The 25783-nt window shown below is 40.1% G+C and overlaps 3 protein-coding genes across 3 annotated transcripts; all 3 read right to left on the bottom strand.

The window, feature by feature from the left end:
* Positions 1-376: 376 nt before the first annotated feature.
* casq2 (calsequestrin 2) lies at positions 377-6167 on the bottom strand. The gene is made up of 11 exons (XM_031869443.1): positions 5549-6167; positions 3614-3698; positions 3360-3460; positions 3151-3262; positions 2626-2699; positions 2423-2553; positions 2264-2309; positions 2109-2163; positions 1231-1331; positions 1064-1138; positions 377-984 (listed from the first exon to the last, which is right to left on the bottom strand). Exons 1-11 carry the CDS (start codon positions 5783-5785, stop codon positions 718-720), a joined length of 1284 nt encoding a protein of 427 aa, XP_031725303.1. The 5' UTR covers positions 5786-6167; the 3' UTR covers positions 377-717.
* A 919-nt stretch (positions 6168-7086) lies between these two features.
* On the bottom strand, positions 7087-8393 carry LOC116395616 (potassium voltage-gated channel subfamily E member 2-like). The gene is made up of 2 exons (XM_031869635.1): positions 8326-8393; positions 7087-7815 (listed from the first exon to the last, which is right to left on the bottom strand). Exons 1-2 carry the CDS (start codon positions 8353-8355, stop codon positions 7483-7485), a joined length of 363 nt encoding a protein of 120 aa, XP_031725495.1. The 5' UTR covers positions 8356-8393; the 3' UTR covers positions 7087-7482.
* A 6296-nt stretch (positions 8394-14689) lies between these two features.
* On the bottom strand, positions 14690-20754 carry slc5a3b (solute carrier family 5 member 3b). The gene is made up of 3 exons (XM_031869587.1): positions 20498-20754; positions 18629-18684; positions 14690-17852 (listed from the first exon to the last, which is right to left on the bottom strand). The coding sequence occupies exon 3, from the start codon at positions 17566-17568 to the stop codon at positions 15436-15438; it is 2133 nt and encodes a 710-aa protein (XP_031725447.1). The 5' UTR covers positions 17569-17852; positions 18629-18684; positions 20498-20754; the 3' UTR covers positions 14690-15435.
* Between the last annotated feature and the right edge of the window lie 5029 nt (positions 20755-25783).

Here is a 25783-nt window from a genome sequence, read left to right as displayed (position 1 = left end):
CATTTCATAAAGTACAGAATTATTATTGTTACTATTAAAACTGCTGTTTCTGACATTACATAGAGCGGTTTTTGTAGGGTCACAAACCAAAAAGATTTGGAACCACTTATTTCATTTTGAACAATACACCCCTACAAATAGAAGCATACAGTGGAATAAAATGGAAACGCAAGGAGTACAAGTTCCTCAAATGTATAGGCTACTTAAGTACTGTATTAAAGTACATATACTTAGTTACTTTCCGTCGTTGGTGCTGCTTTCGTTTTAGTCTACTTGCTGTTCCACAGTTGGAGTAAGTCAGTGATGTTTCTCTTGAGGATTGAGTTTTTCACAATGTAGAGAAGAAATGAATTAGATAGATGACAGATGGTTGACATCGACAGGCCTTTATTATTAGCAGTTATTTATAGATGAATTAGTGATTTTCATGTGTAATGTGAGGTAATGTCTGGTCTGGTATACATCCAGTATACAAAACTCATTCCAGGCTTATTTACATCGTTGAAAAATCTTTTTTCATCTTTTTTCATCAAACATTTTTGGATATTAAATAGATGTATTATTATTATTATCATTATTATTATTATTACTATCATTATAAATAATTATATTGTTTGTATTGTGTACAGTACAGTCGTTTGTCTGCGATTCATGTTAAACTTTAATCCTGAAGAAAAAAAACAGAAAAGTCAACATTTACTAGGATTAAGCTATGGATTACTCATCATCATCATCGTCATCGTCATCGTCATCATCATCATCATCGTCATCGTCATCGTCATCGTCATCATCGTCATCATCATCGTCATCCTCCTCTTCATCGCTATCTTCGTCGTCATCTTCATCGTCGTCGTCGTCGTCGTCGTCGTCATCATCATCCTCAGTGTTGACTTTGCCAGAGAGGGCATCCTCGATCCAGTCCTCCAGCTCCTGTGCAGTGGGCAGATCCTCCTCGTCATCCATCTCCATCCACACGCTGTCGGCCTGCTCGCAGACAGAGAGGTCAAACTCATCACAACATTCATGTCACGTCAGACAGGATGTCAGGTCGTCAGGGACTCACATCTGTAACGTTGATAACTCCAATCTGTGGTCGGAACAGGTCCACCTTGAAGGTCTTCTCCCAGTAGGGGATCAGCTGGAGGGGGTCACCGACAAAAAAAGAGATCACATCAGACCTGCAGCGTGTCAGCTAAATCTATCCATGTTTTGTTTATTTTGACAGCTCACCAGGGGAAAGTCATCAGGGTCAATCCAGACGATGCTGAGCTCAGGTAGGTGGGTGTTGTCTCTTGCAACTTCCTTCAGGATGTCCAAGAACTCAAAACCATCTAGAAGCAATTTCACAAAAAAACAATTGATACAAAGCTTTGCTGCCTTCAGTAGGTATTTACTTGGACCAGAAGGAGAGATCAACCAATATAAAGAAACAATTTAACATTTGCAGAAAGATTCTTGTTGCTTTTTTAGTTTGAGCTAAATGAGATAAGATTGACGCCACTCGTAAGTGTCTGTAAGTTAAATATAAACCTAAAACCAGCAGCTTGTTAGCTTAGCTTAGCATGAAGACTGGAAACAGAGGGAAACAGCTAGCCTGCTTTGTACGAAGGTAACAAAATCTGCCTACCAGCCCCCCTCAAGCTCACTGATAAACACTTTATATCTTGTTTGTTTTATCTGTTAAAAAAAGAAGAAGTGTAAACCCAACACATTAATTGTGGCTATCTATATCTCGGCTTGCCACAGTGACTTTGTGAAGTCTTTCTCCCTGTTTCTAGTCTTTATGCTAAGCTAAGCTATCTCCATGATGGCTCAATATTCATATCATACAAACATGATAATGGTATCGATCGCCAAGTAAGTGAATAACTTTGCTTTTTAACTATTTCTTTAAAGCCTTAAGTTGTATGTCAGTTTCTGTCTTAATAATTACATTTTCTTACATTTGTTATCTTCTTGTTTTAAAATGTTTTAATTGCTTTCAATCTATTTTACAAATTATTTTGTCTTTCAGCTGGTTTATTATTTTATCTTATTACATTTTTATCATTGCTGTAAAACTCCAGTGTCTAAATCAAATCGTTTTATAGCATGTAGCATGCCCTTACCAGGGTCTTCTTCCTCTGCAAAAGCCACGATGTGGATGCCCTTAATGTCATCCTCCTGAGGAGAAGAAGACAAATATAAGTTATTTATGTCACGTTATTGTAAACTAAATTCTAAAGTTTTTAGTGTTATCTTCAGCCGGACAAACATCACTCACCCAGGTCTCAAACATATCTTCTGCACGCAGCTTTCTCAGAGTTGGTCTGATGGCACAGAAAACACATTGAATGTTAAAGTATGTGTTCATAGACCTTAGGAAAAGAGGTTGGTTAAATAAATACACGTTTGTCTGAGTATTTCATTCAACGTTGTTTACCGTCTGTGTTCGGTGATGAATTTCACCAGATCCTCCTCAGAGTGAGGCTTCCCCGGGATGGTGACTGGCTCCTCCATGAAGGGTTCATAGAAATCCACCCCATTCAGCTTTAGGGTTAGCTCCTTGGCCACCTGAGGCAAAAAAGACGGATCCCTCAAGACTAAAAATGCATCCATTTATTTGTTTATTTGAGTGTTACTTACAGATTTCTCAAATGTGGCAAAGAACTTGATGTAGGGCTGGAACTGCTCTGCAGCTTCTTTAAATGCTTCATAGTCTGTGGATGAAACAGAACAGGGACAAAGGAGTCATTGACAGTATACTGTGTTCTTTGACTTTATTATGTTGTGAGCATCAAGGTTTTCCTATAGTCACACATATGTTTGTGCTTTCTTTGGCTGTTGTATACATGACGTATGCACATTAGGGAGCGGAAATAGATGAACTTTGAACGGTGACAAGGGATGTGGCTCCAGCCCATCACCGCAAGTAAACTACTCCAGACTCAGTTCTCCCATAACACGTGGTATGGAAGCAGGCAGTGACAGCTGTGTGATAAAAATGGATCTGTAAATCCGTGGAGATAAGGGGGTTAAAATGCACTCATTATGAAGGGCATGAGCTACAGAGAGCCCATCGCAAACCCAGCTAACAAGAGCTGTGTTCAGACATTAAAAAACGTACATTTTACAAACATATCATTCATGCCAACAGGCTCACACACTCACGCTCAGAGTCCTCGCTCTTGAAGAAACCAATGAGGCGGATGTCTTCCTCCATCCTATCAAAGGCTCTCAGCTCCAGAGCATTATCTATCACCTCCACGGGCTCCTCCAACAGCTAGAGACATACAGACAGAGAAGTACTGGGGTAAGCTGGTAACTTTTTTAAAGTCTGGTGTTGATTGGTGCTAGTAGCTAAGAGTCAGTCTACTCACATCCAACAAGAACTCCACCAGAATGTTTGCCGAGAGCAAGCCGTCAAACTCAATCACCCGATCGGCCTTAAAAACATACACGCTGCCCTCCTCCTCCAGGCCTGTGATTGAAGGAAATTACATATCAATACATACATTTAAAGACTGTTCTTGAAGTTATTTGGCCCTTCGATTAAATCTGTGATAAAGGCAATCGTCTCTCAGGACTTGCAAATATCAATCGGATAGAGATGATGTTCTATTTATATACCCACCTAGTTTCTTTGCCACTTTTGCATCTTTGTGGGAGTCAACCATTCCAAACCCAATGTCCTTCTCCTCCATAACCTGAGCTGCAAGCTGCAGCCAAAAGAAAGAGAGCATAAAGGAATAAACGGTAAGAACAGGACTGAACACATAAGATGTAAAGAAACAAGACAATCCAAAATCTATTGATTTTGGATTTGGAGTTCTGAGAACAAAATCGCAGTTTAGTTGAAATATTCCATGGATAAAAAAAATGAATGGTAGTGTGACTGCAGTGTTAGGTAAGGTCTAACGGAGAAAAAAATAATGCCAAAGTTGGTAATATGACAGAGGTACTCAAGCTGACCAGGGGCCACGGAGACACAATTACATAATCGTTTAAGCTGCCTGAATCTAAATATAGCCAAAACTACAGTAATTGTTCTGGCAATTGTTCTGTGAAGTACATTAGGTTAGAAAACGGAGACTCTATTGCCATACATAATTTTTTACAAAAATAGAGCAAGCATATTTAAAGTATGATTTTCATGTATGTGGTCTTCAATGCACAGGGTAAAGCTCTGGTCGTATTAAGTTAAAGATTTAAGATTAAGGAGAGTTTTGACCGCCTTAAGCAATGTCTTTTACAAGTGGGTCCCTGTTTTGTTTGCATACTGCACAAAGACTCTCATGCACACGTGTGAGCATGCAGACCATGAGATTCTATAACCTGCCATCAGTTTCAAGCCATTCCACCGACAGTTGGTGGTGGCAAGGTGCAAACAAACGTAGCAATGCACCAACATCGGCAGTGAAGGGGAACATTTCTAGTAAGCAAACATGGATGTAAACAATGCTACCATTTGTGTGTTTACAAGGAAACTCCCCAGGGCACCTTTTAAAGGAACAGTGTGTAGCACTTAGAGGGATCTATTGGCAGAAATGGAATATAATATTATTAAGCTTTTAATTTTCTTCCTGAAAATAAGAATTGTTTTGTTTTTATTACCTTAGAATGAGCACTATCTACATACATGTATCATCTTCAAGGTAGCAACAACAGCAAACAGATCTTACACATGTTGTAAGGCTGCAAAACCTTCTGTGAGTAGATATTTGGAACAAATTAGCAAATATGTAATATCAACTTTAACTGTGACATGAGGGAATGACTGTATAGTAACATGGCCAACCTGTGCTATGTCAAAGAAACGGTGCTAATATCAGGACTGCGCGACTGGGCTCAGGTTACCCTCAACAGACCAGAGAGCAACTAACCCTCAGCCATGTGTAACATGAGACAGGACACAGTGCACACTGTTTCCTGCTGTATGGGATTCAACCAAAGAGATTCGTTTAATCTATCAATTTGTAGCCAGTTGGTTGGCTGAGGCTGAATACAAAATAACTTCAAGTTATTTTTGCTTTGACTACCAAAGTCGACAAAAATACCACAATAGAGAAGAGGTTAGTTGTGTCCTTCACATGTATTGCTCTGAAACCACATGAGCTCTTGGCCTATTTCTGCCACCAGAGGAAAGCCACAGGGAAAATCAGAGTGATATAATTGTAAGAGATCGAAGCACACATTGAATTAAAGCAACAGAGGTAACCTTATGTGACAGCTCTGCATCTCACTGGACTATTGTGCACCCATAGAGTATATGCTATACTCGTTGACCTTGAAAAAGCTCACACATACACATTAAGATGGAGTTTTGTATCTTACTAGTTGGCTGTCTGATTATTTGGGCAGTGCAATCTAAGTCATTTATGTGGGTCCTTTCCCTCATATCACTGGCTACACAACAAACCATGTTTTTTTCCATTCGATTTCTGTCGTTTGTTAGCAACAACTGTCTTTTTCTTCTTTCTTTTTTTGATCACTGCTTATCTCCCTTCTCCTTAAATGTGGCCCTGCACCTCTTCTCTAACTGCTTTGTTTTCCTCTTCTAATACTTTACCTCCAGCACCAACTCAGTCATCTTGTGTTGTTTTTGCAGCTCCTTGCTCTCTGATATGGGCCCGTGGTAGAACATGCATACCATGGTGTGCTTCTTCAAGGCTTTCTTGTAATTCTTGTCATTGATGTCTAGGACACGGTCTTTCCCGTCATACTGTGGGAACTCAAGGCCCTTTGCAGCCGGGGCCAAAGGCACGAGGCTCAGGCAAGGGAGCAAGAACAAGCAGAGGGAGAGCATGGTCCAGAGCAACCACACACCCCAGAAAGTCTGGTGGAGTTTGGTTTTAGATTCACAGTATAAAAACTGCCAAATCGAAAAGGTCACCCAAGCCCTGTGGATAGGGAAACGTAGGAAAAGCTACAGTAAGTTTAGGAGGTAAAAGTTGGTCCGTCAATCGCAGTTCTCAAGCATCCCAAGCTGTGCAGACGAATCCAAGTTCTTCAAACATCTTCAAGAACTGGCAACTGTTTCTCCCCCTGTGATCTCTCCTTCACGCCTTCTCTCTGCAGACACAGACATGAAAGAGGAGCACTGCCGGGCCTGTGAGGTACTGGTGGGGCGTGTGGATACCATACATAGCTGCGCTCCTCTACCACTACTTGTGCAGGACAGGCCCATTTTTAGGAGACCAGTTGTTTGAATGCTAAAAATAAAGCAGCAAGTGAGAAAGAGAGATAGCACGGGGGCGTTTAATAGTGAGTAGAGTTCTTGCTCCCAGTGATGTCGGTGATGTGGGAGGAGACAGTTGAGCCCCAGAGATTATTTCAAGGCATTTAATTCCGAATAATGCATAAAATAGTGATGTATTTTAAGTAACAGCTTATGAGACAATCTGCCAACAGGTGTGCAATAGACAACTCAAATAATCTGTGTGCAGATGTAGTCCCATGAGTTTAGCATGTGCAATGTGCAATCTGACCATGAACTGAATGTATTAGTTTCTATATATAACAGCATATTAGTTTGATTCGTTTTTTTTTGTCAGAATTCAATGTGCCTTCTGGAGTTTTCACCAGTTTTCCCCATTTTGCTCTTCACAAACCTACACATTGACTGTACTCTTAAAGTGTATATGTAATCTTTACATTCACCATTATTACACGATTGACAAAGCCGCAGCAGCTGCACCTCTATTTTTGCCGACCTCTTTAGTCCTCTTCATCACCACCCTCAAGTGTAATAGTTCTCTCTGGCTGCTGAGGGAGGAGCCTTGTTTGCCCTCTGCAGGCAGAAACCAAGTATGACCTGCTGAAGTTTAAGAGTCTCATGCAGTGATTCTCAACCAGAGGTACTTGTATCCGAGCAGGTATTTTCCACAGTTACCAGGGAATATATGGAAGAATTATGGAGCAGCTCTGCTTTTTGCAAAAAAATAAACACACAAATAGGATTAATTGGTGTCAGGCCTTTTCACAGCAGACATGTTGTAGAAGCAGTAAAAGAACAGGTGTTTTCACTAATAACATTAAAGTGGTTCTGATATATTTAAGTTTCACAGAAAGTCATGACAGCAGGCCAGCATTTTTTATTTCATTATGTCCGAGTCACCATGATTTGCATGAACATATTGTAATAACATATACAGTATATTTATATAGTAACCAGTGTTGAATAACATTCTCTTCAAAATCAAATAAAATGAACACATTTGTCAGTGACGTGATACTTGACTTCATCTGACAGGGCTGTGACAAAACTGTCCGAATGCATTATTGATGTTAATGGGTTAAATATCTAGAGGACTAAAAAGCAAAACCCTCAGTTAGATACACAATATCTATTATACCGTATTACACTGATTACAAATTTGACCAGCATGAGCAAAATTCACTGAAAAAGAAAGGATATTAGACCACTTTTGTGAAAACCGGTTATGCTGCTACTGCTACTGATGATAATGATAATCTGCTGTGGGCTGAGCGTCTTTGCTTGCATTATCTAGCTGCAAAGTTGGTGACAACGTCGCCCTGTTGTATCTGAGCAGTCCAGTCCTCCTTGATGTATTGGTGGTAGGGGTCATTAGAGTGCTCTCTCCTCTTGGATTTCACCGTGCTTACCAGGATGGCCACAACAATGAAGGCAAACAGGCCAATCATCACCACCAGGTACCAGATGATGTTCTTGAAGTTCTCCTCAGCCAGAGTCTTGTCCAAAGCGTTGGCTGCAGCCGTCATGTTACGCCTCCAGTTGTCCAGGTAATGATCTAAAGCACTGGTCAGGGACCCCTCCAGGTGAAGGGTCAGGTTGGAAAAATCAGATGCACTCATCTAGAGGGAAAACAAAGGATGGTTTTCTGCAATTTCCAGAAAATTGAAGATAAATTACACTTGTCTATTAAGTAAATTGAGTGTGTCGTATATTCAGAACGTAGACTTGTGCATACTCATTTCACTGGAAAAAGTCTAAAAGGAAGTGTTTTGCGTTTAGGGGGATCTATTGGCGAAATTGGAATATAATATGATGAATTATGTTAATCACTTGATATTGACAGCAGAAGAATTGCTGCAAAGGAGGATCAAATTTACATTTGAAGTCCAATAAGGAACATCAGCTATGGTCCACAAATCAGTTCTGTGATATGAAATGTGATTCTTTAAAGCAGCATGCTAGAATAGAGCTCTGAAAATAGCCAAATTATCAGTGCCCAAACTGATATTTCACTGCTTCAAAGTAATATAAAGAGCACGAGAAACAGGTTCAGCAGCCTGCAGTCGTATTATCATCTAAACTAAACAGAAATTAAGAATATGGTATCTTTGCAGCTTTACTGTACTTACCTTCTGCCAGGTTTTCAACGGCTGAATCATGAAATTGGTCGCCCTGGACACCTTGGAGTGCAAATGGAACAAAGCAAAGAGGCGCTGACAGAGAGCACAGCTGGTCACAGGAAGAAGCAAAGTCTTCAGCTCACAGTAACACACCACTGCTCAGTCTTTGTTTACTTTTTTAATCTTTTCTCCTTGGCTGAACAGTGGGTTTGAGTGTGTGTGTGGAGGGGGGGGGGGGGTGACCTTGAAAATGTAAGGCATACAAATTGTTAAAGTTATTATAACCTCACACACACACACGCACACAGCAGAAAATGGAAAAAATCCAAGATTGACCCAACTGGTTTGATAGTGGCTGGCGAGTGTGTGTGTGTGTGTGTGTGTGTGTGTGTGTGTGTGTGTGTGTGTGTTTGTAATTCCTCATCAGCCCACACTTAGAAGCTCCATACAAGGGGGACATTGACTGCAAGGCGATAGTAATTTTACTGTATCTCCCCAGATGGCAGCAAAATGCAGCACATGTTAGACTCGTATTCACACGCACTTCCTTTTCCTCCTATTCTGTAAAAAAAGTGAAAGTGCACTATTTGATTAAATGAGAAATTGAACTGGGTTCTGAAGTAAAATACGCAATTCGTGTCAGTCACAAAGCAGCACGCTGAAGTCATTCAAGATCCATTGTGTTGCTCAAGGATACTTCAACGTGTTATCTCTTTGCTGACTAGAATGCTTGAAACTGTGTCTTGTGTTTGAGAAGGAGGTGTGTCTCCTGAGTCAAACTGCCAGAGCAGATGACTCACCACTTCTGGCAAGTCCTGGATCATTTGTTTTGCAATGCAGGGTCAGCGGATGGAGGTCTCAAAGACTAATGAGGTGCACTACACAGAAAAGTGGAGCTAGTTCGTAAACAACTTGCGATAGAGTGCTGCAGGAATGAGTCCTAAAACCCAGAAATGAGTCAGCAATGGTTCCCTTATCAACCCATATTCTCCAAAGTTTATAGTGCCAGCTATCTGCGCCCGCTTGGCCTTCTCGATAGTTTCCATCAGCTCTTTAATTTCCTTTTTCACTTATTGCACAGACAAATCATAAGGTCAGAGAGTGATTTATCAGTACATTTAACCCAGTAAACTTTTATACTCAGTTTTGCTGTTTCTCTGTGGTGGTTTCTCTTCATGATGAGGCCTTGGATCTTCTTTTGGAGGAGAAGGATCAGGTATTTGTGACATACAGCTCAAATAATCAATGACCAGCTCTGGCTCTTCCTCCTTTTCCTCTGGCTCTCCTGTAGTGGAATGAGCAAGAAACACAAAGACACATGAGGTGCACTACACGGGAAAGAGGAGCTGGAAATGAGTTTGTAAGAAACTTGCAATAGAGTGCTGCAGGAATGAGTCCTAAAACCCAGAAATGAGTCAGCAAGGGTTCCCTTGTCTCGATGTTGATGGGTTTTTGGTTAGACGCCTGGCGTGTTTGTGTTGTGTGTGCACCGCAATGTGGTGAAGATGAACCTGCCTATTCAGTCACAGAACAAGTTTCTTAGCAAAACAGACTGATGTGAAGGTGATTCATCCAGCTATTATCTATCTCCATCCTAAATCCTTACCTACTGCCTTTTTACAAACACCCATAGTGACCTGATGTTAAGGATACAATGTGGAAAAACAGTTGTTGTGGTCGCTGGAAATTATTTGAGCTTTAATAAGTTAATCATTATTTAACTACTTTTACGTTTGCTGCTAGTCCTTGAGCACGCAGCCATAACTGGACAATCAAAATATTGTGCAGTTTGCTGTAGCAGAATGCGAGATTAGCCTTGGACAAAAACAGAGGCACACTGGCGGACATGATTAACATGGAAAAACACAACTGGCTGGATTAAACATCAGGGGTCAGAGACGGACCAGGACAGCAACTGAAACCCAAAGGCAAGAGAGACCAGTGCCACTGGAGCGAGTGACCAAAACCCCATGATAGGCCCCGGATGTTAAAGTCTGAAACCATAAACTCTGAAATGTAGATTCATATTGACCACATATGCTGTGCCTACTTATTTATGCACATATAGGCCGGAACATGCTCATATGGTGTGTGTTATGTGTTCAGTGTCTATGTTTATGTGTGTATGTGTGTGCTTGTAATCATTGGAGTTATAGTCATTCATAAAGCGTAAACATTGACCAGCGTACTGTGAGTCACAGGAGTCAGCATATAGGTGAAAATAAAAATGATTGGTTGAAAGCTAGAATGATAATTGACTTCCTGTTTAATCACGTTCATTTGTTTCAGTACAGTCTGGGTGTCTGGTAGGTCTGTACAATTACTTCTTTTGTATTTATTGCGTGGTGCCCTGGTGTATGATGTGTATTAAAACAGCATGGGTTACTCTTAATGGTTGCCAGTAAAGTAAACAGGGCTAGCCTTCATATTTTAATAATTCATGTTTTGCATAAAGTTGGAGCAGTAGGCTATTCAATGTTCCTTTTTATAATCAGTTACCATTATCATTATTATGACTTGCAAGAGTGAGACCTGTTGATAAAGTCTACTATTTTTCTGCATCATATCAATAAGTCACTGTTTCCATAAATCTCGGTATCAGCAGTTTACTCTTGACACTCCAGCAGCCGTGCTGTTAATTTGTCCATAATCAATGTTGTCATCGGTCGGTTTGACCCAGACAAGAAAAGGCCTCGTGTATGTTTCATTGATTCTCGTTCATTATGTCGAGGCCTTGACACAGTTTTTCTGCTGTTATTACTAAGGGAGGCAAATATTTCCTTTTGCCATTGAAGCTCTGTTCCACGGATTATACCAGGCATGCCCACACAGTTTAGTCGGGGCTGTGCATTTGGGAATGACAGAAATGTTATTGTGGTGTATTTGACAGGTCATTCCACATTCCCCATATGGCTGCTTCTGTTGTCACCCCAATAAGAAGGAATAACAGAGACATTAATCCGAATATGGCTAAATAGCAAAAAGGAAAAGCAAAATGACATTTGATGTGACGGGAAAACAAACAAGCAAACTGATTTTTATACGCAAAATGTATTTTGCGACAACTTGCTAATACTAGCAGACAAACTCGCAGAAATCTGTCACAGTCATTTCAGTTGCAGTATGGAGTCAATGACCATGATTCCATTATTTAATAGAAATGATACTCTTGAGATCATTAGTAATTCATAGGAATATACAAAACAAATTCAATTGTATACAGTAGGACTCACTCATACTATACGTCAAAATTTGCTGATCGCTCCAATGATTTTCCTAGATGCAAAGTGCTGAAGCTCTGGAAAGTTTGTGCACTTGAGAACATCTTCTGCATTTCGTCTACAGACCATGAGGTCAGCAGCCATCTCTGTGCGAATGAAAGGCAATGCAGGTTTTCCTTTCACAAGGCTTCAAGAAGTGAGATCACTAGCTCCTATAGCATAGTATGCAAGTATGTTTATCATAAAATCACCTAAAGAAGATGGAGGTTGGAGCTTAAAAACATGCAGCCTGTTCTGTACATTTTGTGGAACCTGGTAAATTACTGGTAAAGAAAATAATGGATTTCAGCTGAGCTGCATGTCCATGTGCACACTGCACACCCTTGGATGCAGCTGCTGGATCACAGAAAAGTGTATTACCATTGTAACCCTGACACAAAAACAAAAGGGAATAACTGTGTTTCAAATGCAGATATACTTACAAGAGCCCTTAACTGACCTTTAGGGGTAAAGTATTTGGTTTTGGTTTGGTCCAAAATATTAATTAATGCAACAAGTCATGTGGGCCCACAGGGGCATGTTTGCAGGCTCAGGCATCCACGCCTAAATGATTTTCATGTCCTGAGTTGAACCTCTCTGGCAGCTTTAAATCTTACCAGAATTGAAAGACTTCAACCCGACCATCTACATCCTGATCCATTTGATTAATATGCCTCGGTATGCCTATAACTTGTTGGAAGCAGTTGGCAGCATGTCAGGAAGTGTTACCTTTGATGATCAGTTTAGGGCATCAACAAACTTTGTTTTACATCCCCTGTTAAAAGATTGCCACCCTAAAAGATAACAGCTATAATAAGAAAACTAAATTTAGAACTGACATGGATGTGAAACACAAAAATAGACAATGAACAAAGCATGGCATTGATGCCAGTACTTTTCCACAAGGACAATATCATTCATTTATGAGAGGGGTAGGCAAAGTGGGTAAAATACGTGGAATGATAAGCGACAAAGGAAACTCAATTTTGTTTGAATCTTACAGCGATGTCAAACTCAAAGTGTGTGTTGTAAAATAACAACAACACAACAGAGCTGAGCTCCTGGCCTGCAGTTTTTATTCAATAAGAGGGGAAACAGTGGACAGGTATCCATAAGATGATTGCTTACCTGAGAGCTATCCACCTGCACAATGTAACTAAACAGTGGTGGAAGAAGTATTCAGTGTCATTTATTTAAGTAAAAGTACTTTGATGATTCTCTGACTTTTCCTTTAGCACCGCTAGCAGTTTGACACTTTTACCTTAATATCTCAACCACTATTTCATGGATTGATGCAACATCTGGTACAGATATCCAGGGTGCCCATAGGACGAACACTATTGATTTTTGTGATGAACTGGCTTTACCCCCCTAGCAACACCAGTAGGTCAAAGTTTCCACTAATCCTGTGAAATATATTTGTCCGGGCAAATGTGATACAAACATTTAGCAAATATCTGATAAACTGACTTATTCAGCTGCCTTGGTCAAGGTTGCCAAGGTCCATTCTGTCAGGAAAAGTATTTCTCAATTTGCTCCCATAACTGCAGCCCACACACTCACCTTTAGATGTGCGCGCTACATTTTACTTTGTTGCAATGGGGAGTCATAGAACATCAGTGACATGACATTTCAAGGTCTTTCAGTGCAACAATGGTGTTGGTTGTGTCACTCTCAAAAACAGGGTACTCGTCAACACATTATCTAACCATATGAATCATTATGATATTTCTTAGTTTTGTATTTTAGCCTCTGTGCTTTCTAACAAGTATAGCGTTACATCTTAAAGTACATGTTTGTAGGTTAACTTTTAATCCACTAGTTACATGTTTGGTCGACTGAGGATAGAGGAATGTATGGAGCTAAACTGGTAAGAAGTAGAGATTTATAAACCACCGGCTTTTTGATTGGCTGAATATTGTGTAAAGAAGCCTGGATCCATCCAATGCTCTTTTGGCTCTGAGAAGATTAATAACGTTGTGCTGGGGTTTATGTAACCCCGGTCAACAACAGAAAAACCTAAAACACTGAATGTTTGTTACAGCCCACGCCCAGTATGAATTCCTTCCCACCTCTTTAGAGTTTTGAAGACATCTCAATCATCGTGTAAAGGAAGAAGTTGCAGAATATCAAATAATGCAGTTATACATGAGTTGTAATAAAATGCGTCGTTACCAACATAACCAGGAGATAACTTGTGAAATGGGTCCACAGTTAAGATGCTTCGGCTTCCTATTACATCGAGACAGCTGATAATCACAAGATCAATCATGAATATTTCAGGTGTTGTAATATTCTTTTAGTACAGCACAAGTCAACAAATCACCTGACTTGAGAAGAAATTAAAAAAAATATTTAAATGCACTTACTATAGAAAGTAAATTCTCCAACTGTTCCTCTCATTTTTACATAAATAATGAATACACTTTCTTTTTGTCTCCACAGGAATTTTATTTAAGTCTCTAAAATATAAAATCCATAAAGATAACAATGTATATTCTCGCAGAGAGAAATAAATCATATTAAAGCACTTTCCCCATACGGCAAATCATTACTCAATCCTCCTAATCCTAATTCACTGCCCCCACTAATTTCAGGAAGGAAAACTGACTTCTTTATTTTTTCATTTTAGCATTGCATACTAAGACACATTTGGTAAAAGAGGTTCATGAAAGGTGCGCTTGAAACAAGTTACAACAATTAATTGCACCGCAGTGCGCTAAAAGGTACATTGACACACAGTAGAGACACAACAGCCTGCAACAGAAATAAATGTATATTGTGGGTGATCCAATGAGCCCTGAATTATATTATACACAATGTTAACACAATGTAACACACTCAACACTTTTGAACAATGTGAACCATACAATGAGATATTCATAACGTATAAATGGATACTGAATCAGTATTGGAAGTGGCTTGTTGTTATGATAGAAGTTAGAATATTTATTCTCAAGAAGAAAACAAATATAAATTGAAAAAGCCTAAAAATTTCTAACATTGTGCTTCTTCTCTTAATTTCCTGTGCTGCAAAACACGTACATATTATAAGTACCAGATATTTACTGTAAGCTTGGCAATACCTGCAGTCGGTTAAATCAAACCACATAATGGTCGTATGTAATAGCAGCAGAGGTTCTTGGCACTTAACTCGTTTTACATACTTCATAATTGTCCACTTTACAAACAGAGGGTAAGATATCATTTCTACCTATTGTCTTCAGCAAAACAACATGGATATTTATAAGGTATTTTGCTGATAAACATGAACTGACAGTCGGGGGAACAATAAAAATATATCAAATACTTTTTTACTGAAATAATGCTGTGACAATTTAGCGTTCAGCGACAAAAACTTGCACAAAACCGTAAAGGCTTCTCTAACCTAAAATAGTTTTTTGACTTACTACAGACATACAGGCGCTACACCAGCAACTAAGCCTACCGTCGCCATCAACTAAAATAGAAAAAAATGCATAAATCACAGAATACATTTAATTTTCACAGAAAAAAAACAAGTGCATATGTCAAATAAGGCAAATATCAAATTCACGTAGAAGTACAAAAAACAAGTCTATATTATAAATGTAATACAAGCGCATTACAAAAAGGACAAACACCAGTCTAAATAATAAGCTTCATAGTCATTAAGAGCACAATTGTTTTCCCGTGTCAAAGCTTTATACATTTAAAAAAAAAAACGAATTAATGTAATCTTAGATCCTTGTTAGAGAGCTACAAAAGACAACTGTATTACAGGCAGAGCTTCTCAAATCTTTGGAAACTCAACTGTTCGTTTCCACCTCAATAAAAAAAACATCCACACCAGTTCACATTGGTTCAGTGCAGAGTTCAACTACAGCGAGAAGAAAACATACATGAAGATGGCCAAACAAATGTTGATAAACAGAACCACGTTGAGGAGAGTTTTGATTCTAGGCGGCTCGTACAGCCTCTCTGCAACAGCTCTTGCATCCTCCTGCACAACGTCTTGCTTAGAGCTCTGTGCTCCCTCCTTGTATCCCCAAAACCATTCCAGGAAACGCCTGCACCTGCTGGTCTCCCCACTAACATGGCAGCTTTCCTTTCTGATCATCTCCCTACTTGCACTACCAGATTGTTCTGGAGTTGTGGCGAGAAGGGATGTTTCCGTACTAGGGGTTTCTGGGTCACAGTCCGTGGATGGGATCAGGGGTATGACATGTGCCCCATCCAAACACTTCTCCTCTCTGACATCTAGAGGCAGTTCTTCCTGGAGACTTCCGTCTGCACTATAATGGATCTTTTCAGTCAGCCTGTAAGTGTCCTTCCTGTCCTCTGTGGGAACCTTTTTAATGTTGCGGACCCCCCAGAATGTGGTGGTACGAACATGCTCCTCATCTGGTGGAGAGGTGCAGAGGCTGACCACCACCGCCACAAACCCAGTAATCCAGAACAGCCCAGTGGCAACATACATGTAGTGAATATTAACGATGAAGGCAGGTCTATCATCTGGCTGGTCACAGCGAGGCTGGCGGTAGATAAAAGCTAGGATCAGTCGCACGACGCCGAGTGTGAAACCTGTCATCCCGCCGCAAAATGCACCTTTCTCATTGCACCGTTTCCAGAACACCCCCAACAGGAAAAGGGCAGCAATTGGTGGAGTGAGGTAGCCAGCAACTTCCTGGATGTAGAGGTATGTCTGTCCACCTTGCATTTCAATAATAACAGGGACCCAGGCAATGCTGATTACCACCATGACCACGACAAACAAGCGGCCCGTGATCAGCAGCTCGTGCTGAGACGCCTTCGGTCGAGCAGTTTTGTATATGTCCAGTGTGAAGATGGTGCTCGCGCTGTTAAAGATCGAGTCTAGATCACTCATCAAAGCAGCGATCATGACTGCCATCATCAAACCCCTGAGTCCCATGGGCATCACTGCCATGACCAGGCGTGGGTAGGCAAGGTTTGAGCAGCCGGCGTAAGAACCACACACAGACATGCAGTGCTCTGGCCCAATGCAGGCGAGCTCGTCCGCAAACAAGATGCGGGAGATCATTCCAGGAATGACTATTAGAAACATGGGAAGGATCTTGAGAAATCCAGCCATGAGCGTAGCGCCCTTAGCGTGAACAATGTTCTTTGCCGCAAGTACTCTCTGGACAATGACCTGGTCTGCACACCAGTACCAAATAGATGCAGGGGTCTGGCCAAGAAGGAAGCCCGGCCATGGGATGTCTTCATCCAGGGGACCTCGAAGGACATGTAGCGCATTTGGTTTAGGATCAATACGGCAGGAAGGAGAATAGGTGAAGTTTCCGGCGGCCATTATTGCAGTAACATTTGGAACTGCCAGCATGTACTTAGTTCTGACACCTTCTAGCCCACCAACTTTAATTAGGCTAATGATGCTTAAGGTTAGGGCTCCACCAATCATTAACACTGCCTGAAGGGAATCCGTGTAGAGTACTGCCACCAATCCGCCAGTGACAGTGAGCAGTGCAGTCATACTAATGAGCAGGAAAATAGACAGATACAAGTTCCAACCCAGGGACTCTTGAATGAAGAGAGCTCCAGCGAATAAGTCCACAGACAGCTTGGTAAAAATATATAGCAATAAAGACAAGAAAGCAAAGTAAACCTTTAGCCTGTTGCCACCGAAGCGTTTCGACAGGTATTCCGGCATGGTGAATACTCCCGAGTGTATATACACGGGGACAAACACCCAGCCAAGCAGCTGCAGAAGTAGAAGCGCATTAAATTCCCATGCTCCAACAGCAAAGCCACTTGCTGCGCCTGACCCAGCCAGGCCTATGAAGTGTTCACTGCCAATGTTGCTGACGAAGAGTGATGCACCCACCACTATCCACGTCATGGAGCGTCCAGCCAGGAAGTAGCCATGCACGGTGCTGCGATTGGCTTTACGCATGGCAAAAAAACCAATGGCTAGCACCAGGACAAAATACAAGGCTACCACTGCTACGTCCACTGTCTCCATTCCAGGACCCATTATTACCGATTAACCTAAAAGTAAACTCTTGGAAGTAGAGCTCACAACTTTACAAATTCTGATTGAAAAAATGAATACAAAATAGTGAGTTATTGATTTATCGGTTTAAAATGGAGGAATGGAAATGATTTGTTTTGCTGTCTGGAAGCTGTGGTATCCACCGGTAGGTCAAAATCCCTAGGTGTGCTTCGGAGGGCTTTATCCAACGGCACGGTGGTGATTGTTCTCGTTTTGGAAGACGACGCTGTATGTCTCTGGTCTACAAAAGCCTAGAGTTCAAATGTCTGAAAAACAGCAAAGAGAAAGTAAAAAAACCTTCATTAGAGCGGTAATTTGAGAAGCGTAAAACACCAAACAGCCTCTCTGAAAACAGGATAAAAACAGGAAGTGAGGTTTAGAAATGACGTCAAAGTCAAACTGAACATCATATCACAATCAGTAACATAATTTGATCTAATGAAAAGGTAAAATATGGCATTGCACTCTATAAAATGTATGAAGATTTAAAAAAATGCAGGTTCTACTTAACTCAGTTTTGCAGTTGCAGTAAATGTCCAGGTGGGATTAGCCTGCCTGTGACTTTCCTCCCTAATCTTTTTAATGGCCGTAATTGTGAAGACTTCAGAGAAAGCTTAATAACACTATGCAAGAAATCAGCAGGAGTCAAGAAGGAAAAAAATATGTAGCCAAAGACTATGCAGTTCTTACATTACATCATATGTGGCCTGACTTTTACCATCTTCTAAAATCTTGCAATTCTTTAAGATAACAAACATGCCTGTGCGTAAGTAGTCTTTAGCCTTTTTTATATAAATGCTAAAGACTACCTTATAATATTAGATTATTATTGATGCAGTAACATGTAAGATGCATTATAATGTTATAGCTTTGTAATTCAAATTCAACAGATATGTATAGTTAACAGTGAGATTGATCAAATTAAATCCATTGCGGTAGCAGCCGTCCATGCATGGTAGAAAGAAACCCCGTATATTCCTCCTCACAGGCTGTATGCATAACCCTCCATCTCAATAAAAAGAAGTCTTTGTCTTCATCTTACCATGTCACCATCAAGGGCTGCACTCCATGTGTTCACCGAAAACTGTCCAGGAGACTCTAAAACACAGCAATGTCATTAAATAGGGTAATATATTTGCTCAATTATAATATGCGATTCAAACATGTTTATTATTACATATTATCACAGATTTATCTTGCCGTCAGACAGCTCTTTCAGACGTCGAACTGAACTGAAACGTGTCGATTTTTTTCAAAGTGAAATTTATGTATGCCCTATTCAAAGCCCCCAGGCCGCGTGATTATGAATCCCACTGCATTTCTTGGCAAGACCCACGCTGTGTAGCTGGTTGAGGCAGAGACGATTGGTTAACGGTAAGCATTGCCCTCGAGGAGTTAGGGTCATAGCATCCGAACTAACCAGGTTACCTGTAACCCGGCGGGCATGGACGCCTGGCCAATCCTAGCGCTTGAATGCCACGCTGGGGAGTAACAGCAAGCTCAAACAGTAGCACTTTTTTTGAGGCATGCCTCAGCAGCTACTGACTAACTGTGGCAGTTGTCGATGTTTTGGGCAGTTGCCACTGACTGACACAACCTGCCACGGCAGTTGTCGCTGCCTGGGGGGTTGCCACCGGCTTGCCACAGCGGCTGCCATTGTTTTGGAAGTTGCCACTTTCACTTTTGTTCCAGACACGTCGGCTAGATTCCTTTAGAATCTAGAATTACGTCAGAGAAGTTATTTCACATGACGCTCTCCAAAAAAATTAATGTGGACAGCTTAACCAGAGCCTTTCACCAATAATGGAGACTCTTGTATCTTCATTGTTCAGAGACCATGCAGATTATTAAAAGCGGCAATGTGAAGCGCCACTGAGACAAAGGACACAACGTACCCACTCACATCTGAAATGAAGGCACAGAAAATAAACAATCGAAGAGCCCAATATGATCAGAATCCTAAAACTTGTATTCACCGACCAACAGTGATGTTAACAGAGAGGAAAAGAGCTGAAACAAGTGGCTTTAATAACCACAGATAAAGTCCCCGCACACACGAGAGGAATATAATATCGTGGTTTTCTTGGTTGACATCACTTCACACCTGAATGAACTGAATTTTAAGCTGGACAATTCTCTTTTCTAAAATAAAAGTACCATATTTTAAGATGCACGTTTTTCAAAAGCTTTCTGTTGTGTAATTTATTCTTATATGCATCCCTTATTTTACTTGACATGTATTTATTATTAGAGTATTTATTATTTATAATTAATCCAGTTCAATTTGAAAACTGATAAATATTGTTTAGATATTATTCAACTGAAATTTCTTTATTCTAAATTTGAAATACCGACGTTAATACAACAGCTAGGCTACTTCAACATATGGAACTAAATAACAGCGCAAGTTGCACATTATTGTGACGTTCCGGACCTTTGCACGAGGACATTCTCTCGTTGAACATTAATTGAACACCTCTAACGTAGACTGACATGTAACCGCTGTTCTCCGGGGTCTGCTTCCTCCAAACTGTGGGCGTACCGACTGCCCTCTACTGTAGGACACCACTGACTGCAGAATAAGACCCCACTTCACAACAACCGCCCCATTCCCGTAACCATTGGAGGTTAATGCCTGACGCTAACCTCAACCGTGTCGGACAGTTTCTGCAATTTGTGCGTAAACAGTTTCCGTCTAGACACGAGCGTAAATATAGGCCAGATGTCTCACCAGACGTATTTGTACGCACGCAGACAAGCAATGGTAGATTCACCGTCACTACAGCAAACACAGCTTCACAGCCTTAACACTGACATATGATCACGTATTTTAAAATGCATAGGTTAACGCTAGTCGTTACAGTCAGACTCACTGGCTATATTGTTTTTAAATACTGAAGACGCACGCTACCTTGTTTAGCTCCCGCTAGCACCGAGCATGTACTACAACGACTCTCCATGCTGCAGAAGGTATATGTGAGTGAAGCAGTGACTCCTTCCTGGCTGTCCGTCTCCCCCCAACAGGATAGGATCGTTTTGACGTTCACGGTCCGTTTTCTCAGGAGCAGCTATGCCCCAAAACCCCAAAAACAAATGCTGCCACTCTTCTTCTGCTCCTCATACGCAGTTCAGACCATATCCCACACGTGAAACCATGTGGGTCACACACCCATGAGGCGTTTGGGTGCAACGAAAGCTGAGAATTGCCCAATCTATTTATTTGACCTGCATGTTGATATAGACTAAGCAACAATATAGATATAAACTAAGCAACAGCCTCCCTAAAACAGAATTTCACCCTGTATGCCAATTACAATTCCCAGTTGAGATAGAGAGGTAATGCATACTTATATTTGTTTTATTTATTACATATCATATATTGAAAACACACATGTATTGTTTTCCAACACACACAAAGCTACAGTATTCTTTGGAATATAGTATACATCATATTATATAAAGTGTGGGAGATAATACAAATCTCCAATACTGCAATTGAGAAAGCAACACCTCTATTAGTATTACTACCTAATAGGGATTTAGCATAACGAAACATACCACAACATTACAATAACACTATAGTAATACACATACGTGTAGTCATTAGCCATATATCCTAAGATTTATAATACTGTCAATTTAGCTTTATTTTAAACACATGAGCCTCAGCAGTCATATCCGTGTCAGCCCTGTGGTTATTTCTGCTCAGATATTTAACAAAACCATATGGCCACTTAACATAGCCAATACCTTATTCTATTTCTGGAAAAGTCTCTTTAATTGAGGACACATTTTCCCCAATCCAGTATGTAAATATGTATCGGCTACATTAAAAAGTGTTGCACTTGTGCCATAACAATGATGTCTTCTAAAAGACAAAGAACTAATAGCACACAAAACAGGAGCTGATTGACTTTAGTAGCACATTGACGCACACAAAAACAGAGTTAATTCAAAAAAACTCTGCTGGCTTTGCCATGCTCTCAACTTACACTTCCAGGTGAAATGGGCAAGCATCATAGCAAGCCTTGGAGTGTAGCATCCAGGCGAATCAATCTAGACAGCAAGTGAGCTTACAACCTTGTCTAGGTCAAAGGGCTCCTCCAGGTCATCAACTTAAACATGCCCGCCATTCTTACTCATGGATGACAACTGTGACACAGAGCAACCAGACAGCTGACACAAGAGCTGTGATGCACAGTGCGGCCTCTCCTCCTGATCAAGGCTGAAGTTGAGTCCCACAAGTGCGGAACTCAACAATTGTCTTCATTGTTATGATGAAGAAGCCAGTGCTGGGAGGTGAGCTTGTAGGACATTCGGAGCTTATTTTAATTAATATTAACATTAATATTCTAACTGCCTGTCTGTCTTACTGTTTAAGTGCAATAGAAAATGTGTTTGTTCTGTTGTCAAAAGTCTGGTCAAAAGTACCAGACAGCGGAAGGTACTTCTGAACCAAACCTTTGACTTCTTAACCCCTCCTTTACATGCTCACTATAAGAAGGAGACACCGAAAGATTATTTAAGCATTTGCAATCTCTCACAAAGACATCTCTCGCATTTCTTCTTCAGTGATACAGAATTCCACCACACATGCTTTTAGCTGCAGCAAGCTGCTCCCTCGGTCGGTTTTACAAAAACTTCCCCACCCTTTGGCGGCCACTGTTTTTGCCCTATAGAAGCTGCAATTTGACATGGAGGTCAAGTGTGTGGGTGTGAAGGTGTGTGTTTGTGTTCATGCCAATTGACAAAAGGAGTGTGGTGAGGTTGATTTATAATAAAAAGCCTTTGTTGTAGACTCTTATGGGAAGCTTCCAGGAGGCAACCTCTGGTTCAGAAAACTGGAGGCAATGCGGAAGGGCCTTAAACTTTTGTTTATCTGTGTTTTAGTATTGTATTTTTAACCCTTTTACGGTGTGTGTTTTAGTTCATGTAAGTTCATTGTAACCTTTTTGATTTCCTTAAAATATCTTATTTATCCTTGGGTTGTACTTGGCGATGGACAAAATGCAGAACCCGAGGCTTCAAAATAGCAGTCCACAAACCAATGGGTGACTACTTCCCCTTCATTGCACTCAGCAAAGTACCTTTTTCATAAGTGATGCTTTGCCCTGCCCCCTACACTTTAGACCCGCCCCCTTATAACTCAAACAAATGGCAAAACAACATCAACAGAGCTGTCTCCGACATAGATAAACACACATATGCCCGCTGCTGGAACATTATGATTGGTTACAGAAAACAGTGTACAATTCTCTGATTGGTTGTGACGAACTATCACATGTTACATTTTAAGGATAGTAGCTGAAATAAAGCACGTATTTGCATTGGCTCCATTGATACATTGTTTGTTCTGTCTGCTTATCTACTTATTCACTCACAATGTTTACACAGCTTCATACTTTGAACCTCTAAAGGTCAACATGTTTTAAAATGCTCTGCTCTGTCAAACTGTCTTCTGTACTCTTCCATCTTTCAGCGAAAAACAAAGCTTTAATTATTTCCTCATACCATTAATGTGTATTGTTTATGAGGTTGTGTGTGTGTGTGTGTGTGTGTGTGTGTGTGCGTGTGTGTGTGTGTGTGTGTGTGTGTGTGTGTGTGTGAATGAATAGAGTGCATGCACGCATGTGTGGTTGCAGCTACTGCAAATATGCGCTTGTTATATCAAGATGCGGCATCATAAAAATATTTTTCTTTTTGACAGAACTTACTCAGCCACATATTTTTTCGGGAACTTAAAAAGGTACGATAATGATTGATGTGCTCTTGCTCTCATGTCACATTGTAGTGGATGCTATGTGCACACATTTCCTCCACTTCAAAGATAATGGGAAAGAAGAAATGGGAGAAGGGGAAAATGGGATGATAAGTCTAAGATTATGTTTACCATTGTCTTCTTTTTCTGTAAAACAGGGTCTTGATTCTCATCGGTAACCATCAATTACATTTTCTATGGCTGTGACTTCTACTCAGTAGTGTGGACAAAGTTAACCCTTTGCCCCCAATGGCATGGTTGAAACCCACTGTGGTGCACCAGTCTTAATAAGTTTATCAATGACTGTATGCTGTCGAGGAGCAATGAAATCAAATAGCAATTGAACTGACTCTGCAAAAGCTGCACAATCTTCTATATTTTTATTTAAGAAAAAAAATATTATCTTTAACAGGATCCTTTTATTACTCCAAATAGAAATGGTATGATATTAACCCTGAGTTTTTTTTGTACATGCATTAATCATGCAAAGTTTCAGGTGAGTTGATTGATCATGTTGCTGTGGAGTCACCTGCATGCAACAGAATTTTGAAGGATCTCTTGGAAGTTTATTTGTGCCAATGTAATCTGGATTTTGTTGAAATTACACAGTGCATTGAACAATCATGGCAGTTTTGTCAAGGAACATGAGATATCACTTTAACTAATCGAAAAAAAAGGGGAGAAAAACAACTATCTTGGCAGAGGTTACAATAAACCCATTGAATTCCCCTCGATTTTGTCCAACTTGGTTGTGGCTGATTAGAAACACCAGTATACTGTTATACAGCACTTTCCATGTTCACAGTACACATGACCATAGCTCTCCTTTTGGTTCACAAAGCATGTTTTTTTTTTTATAGCTAGACTATCTTTGAGTTACCTGAATTCACAAACACAAACCCTGAATTTCCAAACCAGCAACATTTGTGACAAATAGTCCAGTATGATCAGGTACTCATGGACATAATTTTGGGCAAATAGGCCATATACCTCCAAGAATGTATTTGAATCAGTTGTAGAAAATCAGAAGACTTTGTAATTCTAAAAACAAACTCAAATCAAATGTTCTATTCAGATGTGTTTTGTTTTTAGTGGCCCATCACTGAGCCTTCCAATATTCTTACTGGAATCATTAAATCCTTTTTTATGGCATTTTCAGACAGACAAGACTGAAAACATGAACTTGTAGGTGAAAGTTAAAATAATCAATAGAAAGACGAAAGAAAAGTATTATAAATAACTACAACAGGTGAGACACATTTTGGAAAGTGATTGTGTTTTAGTTGGGAAGGCATTCGTGGAATGAATTAAAATTCTCAGAAGTTTTATCAACTGGTCTGTAGAAATGTCCCCATATGACCCTTTTGTACAGTTCATTATTAAACAGGAAACTAACGAACACTGGTTTCCTCTTGTCACTTTTATTACACTCACACTTGTGAAAGGGAACAGTGAAATACTGTAATGCAAGCTTCTCAAAAGAAAACATCTCATACCAATTATTAGTACTGGTGCTAGTGTAGCTAAGTATAATGGACTTTTTAAAATGTACACAGAAAAACAAAGTAGTGGCAATTTTGAAGTAAAAAATAAAAGGCAAACACTGCTCACTAAAAATAGCTTTACATGTTCTCAAATAGAACTTGTGGTCTGATCTTTGTTTGACTTCAGTCCTGTCTAACAATGTTGTCACAAGAGAAGATTGACCAGTGTTTGTCAGTTCATAATTGCCTATGTTGTACAAATACAATAGAGCAGGCCATAACAGTTGGAAATAGTGCAGTCAACGATACAAGCATTTATTACAAACATAGTCCCAGATTGCAATCTTTAAAATGATTCATTGCTATCGATACTTTGAACAATAAGCACTACGTGGCCACATTGTCTTTTGACAGTTCTAGTACAGGCAGGTTAAAATAATGCCGGAGCTCCACCTAGAGACGTAAACATGTATTTGACAGTCCTTGTGTGTACATACAACATGACATATGACTAACAACGTTATAACCAAAACCTCAGGTGAAAATGTATTATTTTCAGAAAAACTAAAAATTTGACATTCAAATTAATTTTGTCATGATGACATTGTTATTAAGAACTAACCAGGAAAGCTGAACGAGTCCTAGAGTATTTGACAGGGACAACATGGTCATTCATTATAAGATGAGAGTGTAAGATATTGTGACAAATAATGTTCAGTCTTTCACTGAAATTAAAACTAAAAATACTGATACTTGTGTTTGATAGGTCAGATATCTGAGAGCAGGAATATTTTAACTATAACTTGACATTTACAGTTAATTTCAAATTGGGAAGAACATAACTTTTAAAAAGGATAATATATGCAGACATGTTGCCTTGTTGTAGCAAACACATCAAAAACACATCAGGTGCAACTAATAACATTTATAAAAGTTCTAAGAATCCTGACAGATG

The sequence above is a fragment of the Anarrhichthys ocellatus genome, unplaced genomic scaffold (genome assembly GCF_004355925.1).
Source record: "Anarrhichthys ocellatus isolate YVR2014 unplaced genomic scaffold, GSC_Weel_1.0 scaffold47, whole genome shotgun sequence".
NCBI classification, from domain to species: Eukaryota; Metazoa; Chordata; class Actinopteri; order Perciformes; family Anarhichadidae; genus Anarrhichthys; species Anarrhichthys ocellatus.
Note: the sequence above shows the minus strand (reverse complement) of the source record. Positions and strands in the feature narration are given on the sequence as shown.